Genomic DNA, 14,123 nt, shown 5'->3' with positions numbered 1-14,123 from the left:
CACCAGGGGGCGCTGTGAGTGGATGATCTATAAGAGTATATATGAGTATATAGTGACACAGTAGATGACAGTCTAGGAAACCCTGTGGGGCAGTTCTACTCTGTTACTCCAGGGGGCGCTGTGAGTGGATGATCTATAAGAGTATGTATGAGTATATAGTGACACAGTAGATGACAGCCTAGGAAACTCTGTGGGGCAGTTCTCCTCCATTACTCCAGGGGGCGCTGTGAGTGGATGATCTATAAGAGTATAAGTTTATAAAAGGAGCTCTGGTAGCGCAGTGGTTACGAATTACGCTGCTAACCTGAAGGTCGGCAGTTGGAAACTCCCAGCTGTTCTGCAGGAGAAAGATGAGGCTTTCTGCTCCCGTAAAGATTTACAGCCTCGGAAACCCTGTACAGGGTTGTGAGTCGGAACCGACTCCATGGCACATAAGCACCATCACTTAATGAATACAAGGAATCCCGGTGTGGCGCTGTGGGCGAATGCTTCAGACTGCAAAGTCGTTTGAACTGCAAGGTCGGTGGTTCAAGCTGACCAGCTGCTCTTTAGAAACCCTATACAGGGTCGCTATGGGTTGGAATCGACTCCATGGCACTAGTAAGAGTTGGAATATCCGTAGCATCCAACAATACCTGGCATCACTATCACTGATTTCTACTCAAAGCGATCTTCTAGGATCGAGTGTAACTGCCCCACAGGTTTCCGACATGCTCAATCCTCATAGGAGCAGACAGCTTCATTACTTTATCTTCCTGTGAGCAGCTGGTGGGTTTGAACCTCAGACCTTGAGGTGAGCAGTCCAGTGCCGAACCCTCAGAACCACTGGGGGCTTCTTCATCAACACTTCGTAATCCAGATATTGCAGAGCACAGAGGGCTCTGTTCCCACTGTTCCTAGATATTGTGTATCCATGTCTTCAGGTTGAGGCTGAGGGATCTAAGTGTTGGGCCTCTAGGTCTTGGGGGTTCACCCCTGGGTCCCCACCCTTCAATCTCTTCCCAGGGTGTTCGCTCTCTTTTGCTGATCCCTGAACCTCCCCCCACCCACAACTCACCTAAAGCTCTGGAATCTCAGCCAGCAGTGACCAGGCGGCCCTTTTATGCGTTTCGGGAGCCCCTCCCTGCCTGGGCATCTTCTGGGGTTAGTGAGGTCTGATGCGCGGCGATATGGGGGTGCAGTGTAGAGCTGCGGGGGTCACCCGCCAGGAGGGAAGGGGGCATTCTCCTCCCTCCTGTCGTGACCACGTGGGACCGATTCTATGGAACTTAAAGCAGGGTGGAGCCGTGCCCTTGGCCAGCCTCCCTTGGCCGGCAGCAGTGACCACTGGGGGGTATGTCCCAGCCCAGACAGGCCCCGTGGACAGACCTCCTGCCACCCACGTGCCTTCCAGGTACAGTCCACCTGCAGCCCAGGTAAGGCCTGTGGAATGCGGAGCTTGGGGATCCGCCTCTCCGCAGAGGCCAACAGAGGACACAGAGGACACTGTGACTTTGCTTCCCTCCTTCCACCCATTGGTTCAGAATCTGGGACCACCCTCCTTCCAGCCAGCAATTGAGCGGCCCAATATTTGCACCCCCCTCCCCCTCAGGACCTTTCGAGTAGGTGTCACAGGATTATGTAATTTTAGGTTATTGGTCTATAATAACATGCTCAAAAGGTCTCAAGGCATTTAGGGCTGTGATCTTGGAAGGCTGAAAGTGTGTGGATGGGTGTCCCTCTCCAGTTCTCACTGACTCAGAGCCTGGGACTGTTCTTCACCTGGGGGGCACAGGGCAAAAAAGGAAGGAGGGATGGAAAGAAGAAAAGCAACAAGAAAAGAAAAAAACAGAGGGAGAAAGGCAAAATTGAAAGTTGCCGTCAATGTCTGCTTTTCCAGAAAAAAGATCGCCAGACCTTTCTTCTGCGGTGCCTCTGGGTGGATTGGAATCTCCCATCTTTTGATTGACAAGCAACTGTGTTATCCCCTTGCACCACCCCAAATCCAACCAACCACAGTGCTGTTGAGTCCCGGTGTAGCGCTGTGAGATAAAGTGCTGGACCACAAGGTCAGCTTGAACCACTAGGTCAGAGGTTCAAAGTCACAAGTCATTCCTTAGAAACCCTATACAGGGTCGTTATGAGTTGGAACTGACAGGACAGTACTTAACAACCTTGATGGCAACTCTATCGAACAGGTAGAAGTAGCTCATAGGGTTCCCAAGGTTGTAAATTTTTATGGAAGCACACTGCCGCCCCTTTCTCCTAGGATGGTGGGTTCTAATCTCCAACTTTTTCCTTAGCAGCCCTGGGACCGCATCTGTTCGCCACACAGGTGGGTCCTATTCTGTCTGGTAGCTCAGGCTATTTTCTTCCAAGACTGTTTGCGGTTTGTGAAAATTCGAGTCATTGTACCTTTCTATCATACTAGTTCAACACCTTCTGACCACCAGACTTTGTGGGAGACAGGCAGCTCATGATCAAGTCCCCAAATCAGCACCAAGCCAAGCACAGGGAAACTGAGGAAAAAGCCCCCTCCGTGGCACCAGGTCAGGGAAGAGAGCAGACAGCCCTGGGTTCCAAAAGAAACCCCCTTGGGTCCCATGAAGCCCCCCAGATTTCATCAGAAACCCCCAAGGTCTCATCAAGACACCCGGGCTCCATCAGGTACCCCCCTTGTTGTTGTGAAGTGCTGTCGAGTCGGTTCCGACCCATAGCGACCCTGTATAGAGTTTCCGAGGAGCACCTGGTGAGCTTGAACCTCCGACCTTGCAGTTCAAATAGTTTTGCAGTCTAGCGCATTAACCCAAAGCGCCACACATAAAGCTCCCCCCCACCCCGGGCAACTTCATCAGCTACCCCTGTAGGTTCCACCCGGTCCCCCATCATTCCATTCCTCCAGGATCGGCATTCCATCAAGGTCCCCGACGTCCCCCTAGGCCCTGGGCGCTTCCAGGCGGGACGCATCCGGGCGGAGCTGTGATCCGGGTCTGGGGCGATATAGGGGGAGGAAGGGGCGCTAAGCCTCTACTTCCGTCTGCCCTGACCCCGAATGACCCCGGCTGGCTTGACTTGGGCGCGTGGGTCTGGTAAGATTGCGGGAGCGCGGACCAAGCGGGAAGGCTTCGGTAACGCCTCCCAAATCCCTTGAACCCCGCGGCCCAGTGTAACCTTCAGAAGGTCACTGCCGCCCTCCCGAAGCCCCCCGGCCCACACGGCGCATGGGCACGCCCGGCTCCCGACACACCTCGGGGCAGCTGCAAAGCAGTAGGCAGGGCTTTGCGCAGGAAAGGGCGGGATGTAGAGGCCGTAGGTCCAATGTGCGCGGCGCGCGGGGGCGCGAGGCGTCTCCTGGCATCCCGTGGGGGGCGCGAAGCGCAGCGTGGGGGCGGGGAGTCGTGGAAACGGCGACCAATAGGCGCGGCGGGTGTGGGCGTGGGCGTGGCCTTGGAGTCTTAGCGGCTGCGCGCTGGCCGCCCCGTCCTTTCGGTCCCGGCGGCGGCGGAGGAGCCAGCGGCGCCCACCCTCTCGTCCCAAGTGCGTTCACTCCAACTCTCCGCCCGCTTCGCAGTGCACTCCACCACTATGACGGAACAGGCCATTTCATTCGCCAAGGACTTCCTGGCGGGCGGCATCGCCGCCGCCATCTCCAAGACGGCCGTGGCCCCGATCGAGCGGGTCAAGCTGCTGCTGCAGGTAGGTGACAGGCGGCGGAGTAGCCTCGGTGCTTGGAGCGGGACATGGGGGCCACGCAGGACCAGCCACGTGCACCGGGACCGGCGCCGGAAGTGCCAGGCCTCGACCGCTTTGTCCGCAAGCCGGCGTCTTCCGGGGGCGGGCAGCTTTTTGAGTCACGTGGAACACTGCGGCATGCGTGGGGGCGTGGTCAGTAGTCGGGCGGTGCGCATGCGCGCTGGGGGCATAGGACGCAGGACTGGTGTTAGCTTTGGGACAGGCTGGCGGCGACCTTGTGATCGCCCATCCCTAACAGAGCGGCTTTGATATTCAGCTCACCCCCCCCCACACACAGAAGCTTTAGATAGAGTCAGGCTTTTGGTAAATGACATTATGATAAACGTGAATTCCCATGTGGAAGCACTGCGGAAGAAATGTCTGGCGACCCACGCTGGAAAAGCCGTCCCCGACAAGCTTTTGGGGCGCAGTTTTTCACCATCACTTGTGGGGGCGCCCTGGTGGTGTGGCAGGTTGAGCAGTACACTGCTGACTGCTGGGTCGGATTCCGAGCCAGTGGATTTGATACCGGTTTTTGGTGGAGCACTTCGCAGGAAATGAGGTAGTTCGTTCCCATAAAGACTTGTATGCTGTATGGTGGATTTCAATTCATAACGACCATGTATATAGGGTTCTCGAGGAGCAGCTGGTGGGTTTGAGCCGCTGACCTTGCGATTGGTTAGTACTCCCGTGCTGATCCTACAATTTCACACCAGGAGTTCCATGAAGACTTAGTCTTGGAAAAACCCTACGGGGCAGTTCTATAAAGATTTGTAGTTTATCGTCCTCGACTTGGTCCTAATTCATAGTGACCCTTTATGGGTTTACTTGGGACGGCTGGTGGGTTTGAACCGCCAACCTGGCTGATTCTGCAGCACTTTCACAGTCTTGGACGGCTTGTGGGGCACTTGTGTTTTGTCCTGCATGGTTGCTAGGAGTCAGAATAGACTAGCAGGCAGTAGGTGTTTCTTGGTTTGGGGATAGATTTCTTAAGCAGTTACTATGGATCAAGTGCTAACAATCGACGTCTGATGCGTAGCAGTTGCCTGTGATTTTTTTTGGAGGTTTGGTTACAAGCTTTGGCTGCTAGACGAAAAGTTTGGGGTTTGAATAGCCCCGCATTTGGCGTGGGTGCTCCCTGAGCTGAACAGCGCCTGGTGTGATTTGTCTAAATGGAATTCACTCCCAAAATGACTAAGTGCAAATTTATGCTCTTGAAATCCACCAAGCTCCGATTCTAAGCCCACTCGTATTTAAAAAGAAGTGTCCTTGAAAACCCTAGACAGGATTGCTGACTGAATTTCCCTGAAGTTGAGCTCATCTGCACCACTCTGCTTTTGTAAAGATGTTCAGCTTTGGGGACCCTGTCAGGCAGTTCTGTGTCCTGTGGGGTTGCTGAGTTGGAATTCCCCTGACATTTGGTTTATAGATCCTGAGGGGCAGGAATCTAAAAGCTATCCGGGCAGGAGCCAGACCTTTTAGTAACACTGATTTTAGGAAGGTCGTCTTGTCCATCCTGGCCATCTCACGTGTTACAGTGTGGACCTGACCCTTAGGCTTTCCTGGGTTGTCCTGTATGGAACTGGATCACCAGGTATTTCTTCTGCAGCACCTCCAGCCTTTCCGTTCAGTTAGCAGCCGAGGACAAAGTGTTGTGCCACAGTGAGTAAGCTTCAGGTGCTCTGGGTTGCAGTGCGTATAAACAGTGTGAGAGGACCAGGTCAGCAAGGTAAGCACAAGCTTACTTGTTGTTACTCTTCTGTATTTAGAAGACAAGGTGTAGTCTGGGGTCAGGGTGCAGTTCTGCAGGTTATAGATGTAATTCTCTAGGAAGGAGCATGGTTGTGTGGCCTGCTCAGAAATCTCTGCTTACTCTCCCGAATCGGTACCGATGGCCTTGTGCAAACGTGATAGTTTTAGGCCATGCTTATTGCGTGGTCTGATACTGCTCCCCACAGGCCAGTGCCTTGAGCAGGTTTGTCGGCCAGAGTCGTGGAAACACGCTTGCCTTTGGACTGGGCTGCGTGGGCGCTGCGGTGAGAGCGCCCCTTGAATCGCCATGCCCCCTCCCCTGGCAGGTACAGCATGCCAGCAAGCAGATCGCGGCCGACCAGCAGTACAAGGGCATCATGGACTGCATCGTGCGGATCCCCAAGGAGCAGGGGATGCTCTCCTTCTGGCGTGGGAACCTGGCCAACGTCATCCGCTACTTCCCCACCCAGGCCCTCAACTTCGCCTTCAAGGACAAGTATAAGCAGGTGTTCCTGGGCGGCGTAGACAAGCACACACAGTTCTGGCGTTACTTCGCCGGCAACCTGGCCTCCGGCGGGGCGGCCGGCGCTACCTCCCTGTGCTTCGTCTACCCGCTGGATTTCGCCAGGACCCGGCTGGCGGCCGATGTCGGCAAGTCCGGCACCGAGCGCGAGTTCAAGGGTTTAGGAGACTGTCTGGTGAAGATCAGCAAGTCGGACGGCATCCGCGGTCTATACCAGGGCTTCAACGTGTCGGTGCAGGGCATCATTATCTACCGCGCTGCTTACTTCGGCGTCTACGACACGGCCAAAGGTCAGGGGCCTCCCCACCTGGCTCTGTGTCTGTCCCTCTGTCCGACCTGTTTACCCACGGCTGTCTCAGGAGCCCCAGCCCTGTGCGTCTCCTGTCTGTCTGTCTGTCTGTCTGTCTGTCTGTCTGTCTGGTTAGTGCATCTGCACACACCGCTTACTGGCTGCTTTGTATCTACACAACGTGTATGTATCGCTCGGCTGTCTGTCCATCCATCCACCCCGCTCATCCCCTGCTTTTGTATGACGCGTGTCTGAGGGGACCCTGCAGTCTGTCCACCCACCGTCCGTGGGGCTGTCCAGGCGCCCCGCCCTGCTCCTGAGAGCCACGGGTCACATGGCACCTGGGGTGGTCAGCTCTGGTCTGTGGGAGGGGACTGATGTTTGTGGTGCCCTCCCCCCCCAGGCATGCTGCCCGACCCTAAGAACACACACATCGTGGTCAGCTGGATGATTGCACAGACAGTGACCGCTGTGGCTGGCGTCGTCTCCTACCCCTTCGACACTGTGCGCAGACGCATGATGATGCAATCCGGGCGTAAAGGAGGTGCGTGCTGGGATGGGGGTGTGGCCTCGGGGAGGTGTGGCTGGGGTGGAGGTGTGGACTGGGGGCGGCCCCTTTCCCCATCCGGGGTCCTACTGCCCTCCCTCCCTGGGTGCTGCCCCTGTGGATGCTCCATCCTGACCGGCCCCTCCACCCCTCCCACAGCCGACATTATGTACACGGGGACCCTACACTGTTGGCGGAAGATCTTCAAGGACGAGGGGGGCAAGGCCTTCTTCAAGGGCGCCTGGTCCAACGTGCTGCGTGGCATGGGCGGGGCCTTCGTCCTGGTCCTCTACGACGAGCTCAAGAAGGTCATCTAGGGGCCGCGCAGCTGCCAGGGGTCAGAGAGCCAAAGGGAGCTCACCCCACCCTAGGGACCACCACCTTCAGGAACTCCTCTCTGTCCCGCCCACATCGTGTCTCTGGGGGGCTAGGGCGCATGCTGCCGGAGCACACTGTGACCACGGCCAAGCCGTGGGCACCACCGCCGGTGTGCACGCAGTTAATTTCGGCCGGGGAGTACCCCATCATGCAGGCCCCAGAATCCAGACGCCGTCTGCTGCCCGCCCCCTCCCCACCAGTCTTGTCAAGTATTTATTTACAGAATCATGTCTTCCCGAATCCGTCAGCACTAGGTCCTCGCCCCGCCGGAACCTCTGTCTGTCCATCGGGCATTCCGCTGCCGAACAGTAAACAGCGCTTGGAACTCGCGAGTGGCTGCTTTCTGAAATGCGCGTCTTGTTGGGGAGTGTGGGTCGGGAAGCTGCGTGGAGGTTAAAGCCCATGCAGGTGGAAGGAGGAGCCCCGTAAATGCCCAAGGACCAGGCTGGTGAGGATCCTGAGAGCAAGGCCCACGTCCAGAGGCCCCAGCACAGGTGTGGGGGTTTCCACCAAGGCTAGAGAGGGCCAGCAAGGTGGTCTCCCTCTGGCAGGCTTTTCACCCAGGATGCACTAATAAAAGTTGGTGTTTCTGGTAAATGCCCAGAGCACACACTTGCTTGACCAAAATCCCTCATCTCATTTGGGGCTGGGAGGCCCAGCGCTCTGGTGTTTGCTTCTTCTGCCTGGATTAAGGAGCTTCAGTGTTCAGGGATCACGGCTCCACCTTGGATGATGGGGTGAGATTTCAGCCCCTCTGCTCTGGAGATGGCTCATTTTATACCCTGTGAGAGTTGCAAGTTTTAACAACGATAGTCAACTCAGCCAAGGCCCCCAGCTGCATTATGGCACGCCTTCTCAGTGCTCCCACCTTATTACCCTGACCCAGATGTGCTGTGAGTTACAAAGACCTCCAAGGAGAGGAAACACACAATGCCTGTTACAGCCCAGGTGTAAAATTTGGGCAAATTGGTGTTCTATTTAAACCATTTGCATTCACTTTCCTGACCTAGGATTGCACCCCCACGTTGAAACATCCCTGAGCCCACTTCCTCCCTGAGTATCTGCTTCCATTCCTTATCTTGGGGTTCCAGCTGGAATTTGGGGAGCTGTTTGACTCCCTCACCTAGAACACCCCATGAGCCATTCTATTTGGCCGACAGGGTTGCTGTTGAGTTGTAATCTACCACAAGAAGTTTGGTTTGGGGTTTTGACTCCCTGTTGAGGTGGCCTTGTGTTCATCTGGCTGAAGGTGGTTCTTGTTCTATTATTAGGATATGCCCGAAAACAGGCAGCTCTGCTCACAACAGAACCAACCACCACCACCCAAACCCAGTTCCCTGAAGACCTCAGTTCTCAGACAACAGAAGTGGGAGTCCAAGTCAGGGGCAGTAGGCTTACCTTAAAGATCCCAGTAACCCAAGTTCACGCAAATGAGACCAGTTCTCGGAAGTGCATCTGGAGCCAAGGCCTGGCAATCTGAAAAAAACCAACCCTCTGAAAACCCGGTGATAGGCTGGGGTGTATGTGGTCAACATGTCAGGAGGTCTGAGATGGGTACACAGCGCGGAGTAGGGAAACTCCAAGGTTTTCTACCAGAAAACTGTTCAGAAGCCAAAACCTCACAAGAACCAGAAAATGAAAGCATTGCCTTGTTCTGATCTTGACGGTTTCACTATTAAAGTTGGGGAGACTTGAGCGGGATTCCCCCTTAAGGTGGGTTGGTGAAGGGGATGCAGGAGAGGATGTGTACAGACAACAAACCTATAATAAAACCCCCAAGGGGCGAAGTTCGCTAAGCATTCTATTTTCTGTTAAGGAGACAAGTCTGAATTCAGCGAACCAGCTCTAGGGAAGTGTCTTTGTCTCTCAGCTTCCGTTCCTTAGCTTCTTGCCATCCTGTATGTGGAATCTACCTTCCCCACGTCTGCTTTCTGACTATACTGACAGAGCTTGGAGGTGTTGGGGTTTGGTTCCACACCATCACAATAAATGAAATATAGTAAAGTGACTTTCCCAGAGCATATGTTAGGTTTACACTAGACCCTAGTCTTGGTAGGGCCCCTGGGATTGCAGGGTCTAAAATAAAACTGAGGAAACCCCAAGGGAGGGGCCACTTGTACTCTGCCCTCTAGGATTGTTGAGTCCGGATCCAGTTGATTTTTAAGTGCCGTGACCTTGAATAGGGTTTCTGAGGAGCAGCTGGTGAGCTTGAACAGCTGAATGCGGTTCAGAGGACCTTGTGGTCCAGCGCATTAATCCACAGCACCTCACCAGGACTAGCCTTGGCAAGGGGGTGAGTACTTGAAGATGGGGTGTCTGGCGATGATGGGGAGAGAGAGAGAGAAAACAGATACAAAGACACACACAGGCTTGATGCAAGCTGCCAGACAGACTGCTCGGTGGCAGACATTGCACACAGAACTAACTAGGTGGGATGTCTGGAGGGGTGAGAGAGAAAGAAACACTCAGAGACCAGAGTGGGTACAAGCTGACGGGCAGATAGTCCTGCTGCCAAGAATGCGCACAGAACTATATCTACCCCAGTCTTTTATTAACTTTTTTAAGGAAGAGATCTTTACAGAAGAAGAATGGGATTATTCAGATAAGACAATGCTTAATGATTCACAGAGACAATCTTTTATGATAAATTAAGCCAGTAAACCTTACTTAAACCAATATTCCTTTCTTCCTTACTGGGTTTAACCTTCACTTGAATCAAACTGATTGAACCCAGGGTGGTCCGAGGGAGCTGCCCCCATTGTCCTTAATCCCGTATTCCCCCAAGTGAATATACCCTGGGCAGTTCCTCTCCAGAGCCTCCCTGCTTAATCCCAGTAAACCTGTCCTTGTTCGTACTGCCTTGGTTCTAGGGGGAAAATCTTGAACTTAGAAAGTTAGGGAAATATTGCATTTCACTGTGGACATCCAGGGCTCATGTATGAAATTATTAACAAGCACAACTAAACAATCAGATGAGGGACAGTTTGCTAAATCTGCTAGGTGGCCAGAGTCCGGTCCTCAGAGCCTGCGGCCTGTACGGTCTGCCACACTCGGGCCCACGTGGCCCTGAACTCCTGACCGGGTCAGCGTGGTCTACAACAGTTTTTAAGATTTGGTTTTCTATTAAGTGTGGATTAATGGTGTGTAAGAATGACAAATGGGGCACAGAGCGGGCACGTGTTGTTGGAAAATTGAGAGAGCCGAGTTGCTGGAGACTGACTACTGGAAACCTTCAGTCTATGAAGAGCCGAGGCTTCGAAGTGCAGGGAAGCGAGCCCACCACACACCTTAGGCTAATAGGGCCTCGCTGGGTAATAGAAACTTCCGGGATCGGCTCCCGGTACAAGGGTGAGGATGCTGCACAGATTTGCTTGCGGGAGACAGTCGGGTCGGTTACAGGCCCATGCTCCCAGGGCGGTTCTTCCAGACCAGCAGTGGGGTGAGCCGCCCCTATACACAGCCTGGAGTTTACGTCTCACCCACAGCCTGTACCTTCTCCACGGGGCAGTCTTCCCAGCTCGCTGGGCTGGCTTCCCAGTTCACCTGTGGGACGGGTGTGTGTGGGGGCGGTGTCACGGGTACTACTCAGCCCAGGTAAGAGAGCAGTGGAGATGCCCCCACCCACAACCCCTGGCCCAGGCTCCAGCAGCCTGGTAACAGGACCCTCTTCCCCCACCAACTGGGGCAGGGCCCCTTCTCTTCCCAGAGACACCCAGGGAAGCAGGGACCCTCTCTTCCTGCCCCCGAAACACCCAGAGAAGTGGGGATCCCTCTCCCTACCCTAAAAACGCCCAGAGAAGTGTCGACCCCCTCACTCAGCCCCAGAAACATCCAGATAAGTGGAGATCCCCTCATCCAGTCCTAGAAACACCCAGGAAGTGAGGATCCCTCTCCCTACCCTAGAAACGCCCAGGGAAGTGTTGACTCCCTCACCCAGCCCCAGAAACATCCAGAGAAGTGGGGACCCCCTCACTCAGCCCCAGAAACACCCAGAGAAGTGGGGATCCCTTCCCTTACCCTAGAAACACCCAGGGAAGTGGGGATCCCTCTCCCTACCCTAGAAACACCCAGGGAAGTGTAGACCCCCTCACCTAGCCCCAGAAACACCCAAAGAAGTGGGGACCCCCTCACTCAGTCCCAGAAACACCCAGGAAGTGGGGCCCCCTCTCCCCACCGCAGATACATTCAAGGAAGCGGGAAGCTCCTCGCTCAGCCCCAGAGAAGTGGGGACCCCCCCCCACCTTGGTGCTCACCAGCCTTCCGCTCTGTAAGAAGTCCTGGACAGGGTCCCTCTTCCACGGCATCGGGGGGAAGATTTTCTGCATTACCGAGTACCTGGAGGAAGATGAATGATGGAAACCCAGTTAAAGCTCTGCTCTGCTCACCCGCATTGTTGGTGGTTCGAGTCCACCCGCTGCTCTACAGGAGGAGGATAAGGCCGTCTGTCTGTCCCCCTACAGACAAACCCTATGGGGCACTTCACTGTCCTACAGGGTTGCTGTGAGGCCGTGGAGTCAGTTCCGACCCATAGCGACCCTGTACAGGGTTTCCGAGGCTGTAAATCTTTACGGGAGCAGAACGCCTCATCTTTCTCCCGCGGAACAGCTGGTAGTTTCGAACTGTTGACCTTGAGGTTCACAGTCCGATTTGTAATCACTACGCTACCTGGCTGTGCTAAACTATCAGGAAATGTTTGGAATAAACGTGAAAACCCTCGCATGCTGCCAAGGGACTGCAGTCACGAGTTTTGGGGAAATGAGGGTCTGGGCAGCATTGAGGGGTGTGGGTGTCCCTACTGACCCATTGGAACTTGTTAACTACACGCCACCCCGGTTCCATACATACCAGAACCCTAACTTCCCTCCTCAGCCCTCGTGAAGGATCTTCAAGAGGCCTGGTCCCAAAGGAAAGGAAGGGCCCAATTTCTACCTCACCCCCGCTCACCCTGGGTTTGTTCCCACCCTGCTGACTTTTCCCTGGAAGGAACCCCCTGACACCCTCTTGGCAGTACAATCGGCCCCTCTTGCACGAACCCCCTCTCTGGAGTCCTGCTGTGGAGCTGTGGTCAGTTCTGGACTGCTAACCCCAAAGGTCAGCGGTCCCTCAGTGTCTCCTTGGAAACCCTATGCAGGCTCACTATGTGTCAGAACCGCCTCCAGAACGTTTAACATTGTATTCCTCCCCACCCCATGACAATACGTTGTTAAGTGTCGCTCAATGTCTAGTCGGTTCCACTCATAGCGAATAAGACCCCTGGTGTGGCCCTGTGGGATAAACACTGGACTGCAAGGTTCGTTTGAACCACAAAGTCTGTAGTTCAAACTCATCAGCTGTTTCTTAGAAACCCTATGTAGGGTCGCTATGAGTGGGAACCCACTCCACAGCATTTAACACCAATATTGCAATAGCCCCTCCCTCTTTATTTGTTGTTGTTGTGTTCTAGGCCCCGCCCCTATAGCAGCAGGCCCCTCCCCTATTCCATCCGTCCCTCCCCTATTCCACCGGCCCCCTGGCCCCAGACTGCCCACCGCTGCCTGTCTCTGCGTATTACCTCCTGCAGAGCAGCCCGACGAGCAGGAACGCCAGGAGCATCCCCAGCGCTATGGACACTGCTACCTGCCAGGGCCTCAGACTCCTGTCCTGGTCACACTCTAGGAGACAGGGATAAGGAAGAGGCTGTGTCCAGGGACCGCCCGGGCTTGCAGGCTCGTGATGCCAGAGATGTTTCCCAGCGGGCCCTCAGGATAGGTACCTGAAACTAGCTAAACCCAAAGAGAACAGGGGGGTCGGCTGGGGAAAGCCCTCCCCATGGGTCAGCTGACAGCTGAGGGCTATGTCTGAGAGGCGACAGATGCCAGCAGGATCCCCGATGGGCCTCACCCCCAGGGCCATGTGGGGCCACAGGGTGGCTCCAGGGGTTTTCAAGATCCAAGCCTCTCCAGTGGCCTTCATTTGGCGGCTTTCCGCTCGCCTGTGTCCAGCAGTGGTCACAGAGGCAGGCCAGTCCACTGGCAGGCAGGGAGACTTGCTCTGCTGGCTCAGGGAGCAACAACCCTGCGTCTCCTCATTTCCTTGCTCCATCCCACATCCCATGTGCTGATTATCATGGTTTATTGTAATTGGCAAGTTGCCAGGCAGTGATGCTAAGCGATTTGTCCAAAAAGTGGTTTTCTGTTCTCTAAGGTGATGTATATCTGCTAAACAAGACCTGTTTAAAGTGTTCAAGGGCAAAGATGTCAGTTTGAGGGCTAAAGTGCGCTTGACCCAAACCATGATATTTTCAATAACCTGATATGCATATGAAAGTTCGATAGTGAATTAGGAAAACTGTAAAAGAATTGATGCATTTGAGTTATGGTGTTGGAAGAAAATATTGAAAGTACCGTGAGCTGCCAAAAGAACCAACAGATCTGTGTTGGAAGAAGTACAGCCAGAGAGCTCCTTAGAAGCCAGGATGATCAGACTTCATCTTTCATACTTTGGACATATTGTCAGGAGGGACCAGTCACTGGAGAAGGACATCATGTTTGCTAAGGTGGAGGGTCAGAGAAAAAGAGGAAGGCCCCCGACGAGATGGATTGGCAAAGTGGCAGCATCGATGGGCTCAAACGTAGCAACATTTGTGAGGTTGTCCCAGGATGGCGCAGTGTTTCATTCTGTTGTGTATAGGGTCACTAGCAGTTGGTGCTGACTTGATGCCACACAACAACAAGATGATGTTAATGGGATCACCTCACGCACTATGTCATGTCTGGGATATAATATGAGCACTTCACATGTAGTGTAATGATGTAATCACATCCCATAATGTGACAGAATGTGAGAAACTGACATGGAATGGAATGCAATGTGTCACACTTGATGTGACAAAATGTGAGAAACTGACATGGAATGGAATGCAATGTATCACACTTGATGTGACA

The 14,123-nt window shown here is 54.2% G+C and overlaps 2 protein-coding genes across 2 annotated transcripts in view; one reads left to right on the top strand and one right to left on the bottom strand.

Moving 5' to 3' along the window:
- The first annotated feature begins 3,428 nt into the window (after window positions 1-3,428).
- On the top strand, window positions 3,429-7,145 carry SLC25A6 (solute carrier family 25 (mitochondrial carrier; adenine nucleotide translocator), member 6). Its single transcript, XM_006876253.1, has 4 exons — window positions 3,429-3,675; window positions 5,790-6,276; window positions 6,679-6,819; window positions 6,982-7,145. Exons 1-4 carry the CDS (start codon window positions 3,565-3,567, stop codon window positions 7,137-7,139), a joined length of 897 nt encoding a protein of 298 aa, XP_006876315.1. The 5' UTR covers window positions 3,429-3,564; the 3' UTR covers window positions 7,140-7,145.
- A 34-nt stretch (window positions 7,146-7,179) lies between these two features.
- IL3RA (interleukin 3 receptor, alpha (low affinity)) overlaps window positions 7,180-14,123 on the bottom strand; it is a 19,407-nt gene continuing 12,463 nt past the window's right edge. The window contains exons 9-12 of the mRNA XM_006876264.1: window positions 12,752-12,851; window positions 11,442-11,535; window positions 10,693-10,743; window positions 7,180-7,401 (exon numbers count right to left, since the gene is read on the bottom strand). Coding sequence (XP_006876326.1) covers window positions 7,180-7,401; window positions 10,693-10,743; window positions 11,442-11,535; window positions 12,752-12,851 — 467 coding nt within the window. The remainder of the gene's footprint in view (window positions 7,402-10,692; window positions 10,744-11,441; window positions 11,536-12,751; window positions 12,852-14,123) is intronic.

The sequence above is a fragment of the Chrysochloris asiatica genome, unplaced genomic scaffold (assembly GCF_000296735.1).
Source record: "Chrysochloris asiatica unplaced genomic scaffold, ChrAsi1.0 scaffold00372, whole genome shotgun sequence".
Classification (NCBI taxonomy): domain Eukaryota; kingdom Metazoa; phylum Chordata; class Mammalia; order Afrosoricida; family Chrysochloridae; genus Chrysochloris; species Chrysochloris asiatica.
The sequence above is the reverse complement of the archived record's forward strand: the minus strand, read 5'-3'. Positions and strand labels throughout refer to the sequence as shown.

Bases quoted from the DNA above. Each gene is read 5' to 3' on its own strand.
- SLC25A6 (XM_006876253.1), top strand. From the start codon at position 3,565: ATGACGGAACAGGCCATTTCATTCGCCAAGGACTTCCTGGCGGGCGGC. The intron at 3,676-5,789 runs GTAGGTGACAGG...CTCCCCTGGCAG, and splicing joins GGGTCAAGCTGCTGCTGCAG to GTACAGCATGCCAGCAAGCA. The intron at 6,820-6,981 runs GTGCGTGCTGGG...CCCCTCCCACAG, and splicing joins GCAATCCGGGCGTAAAGGAG to CCGACATTATGTACACGGGG.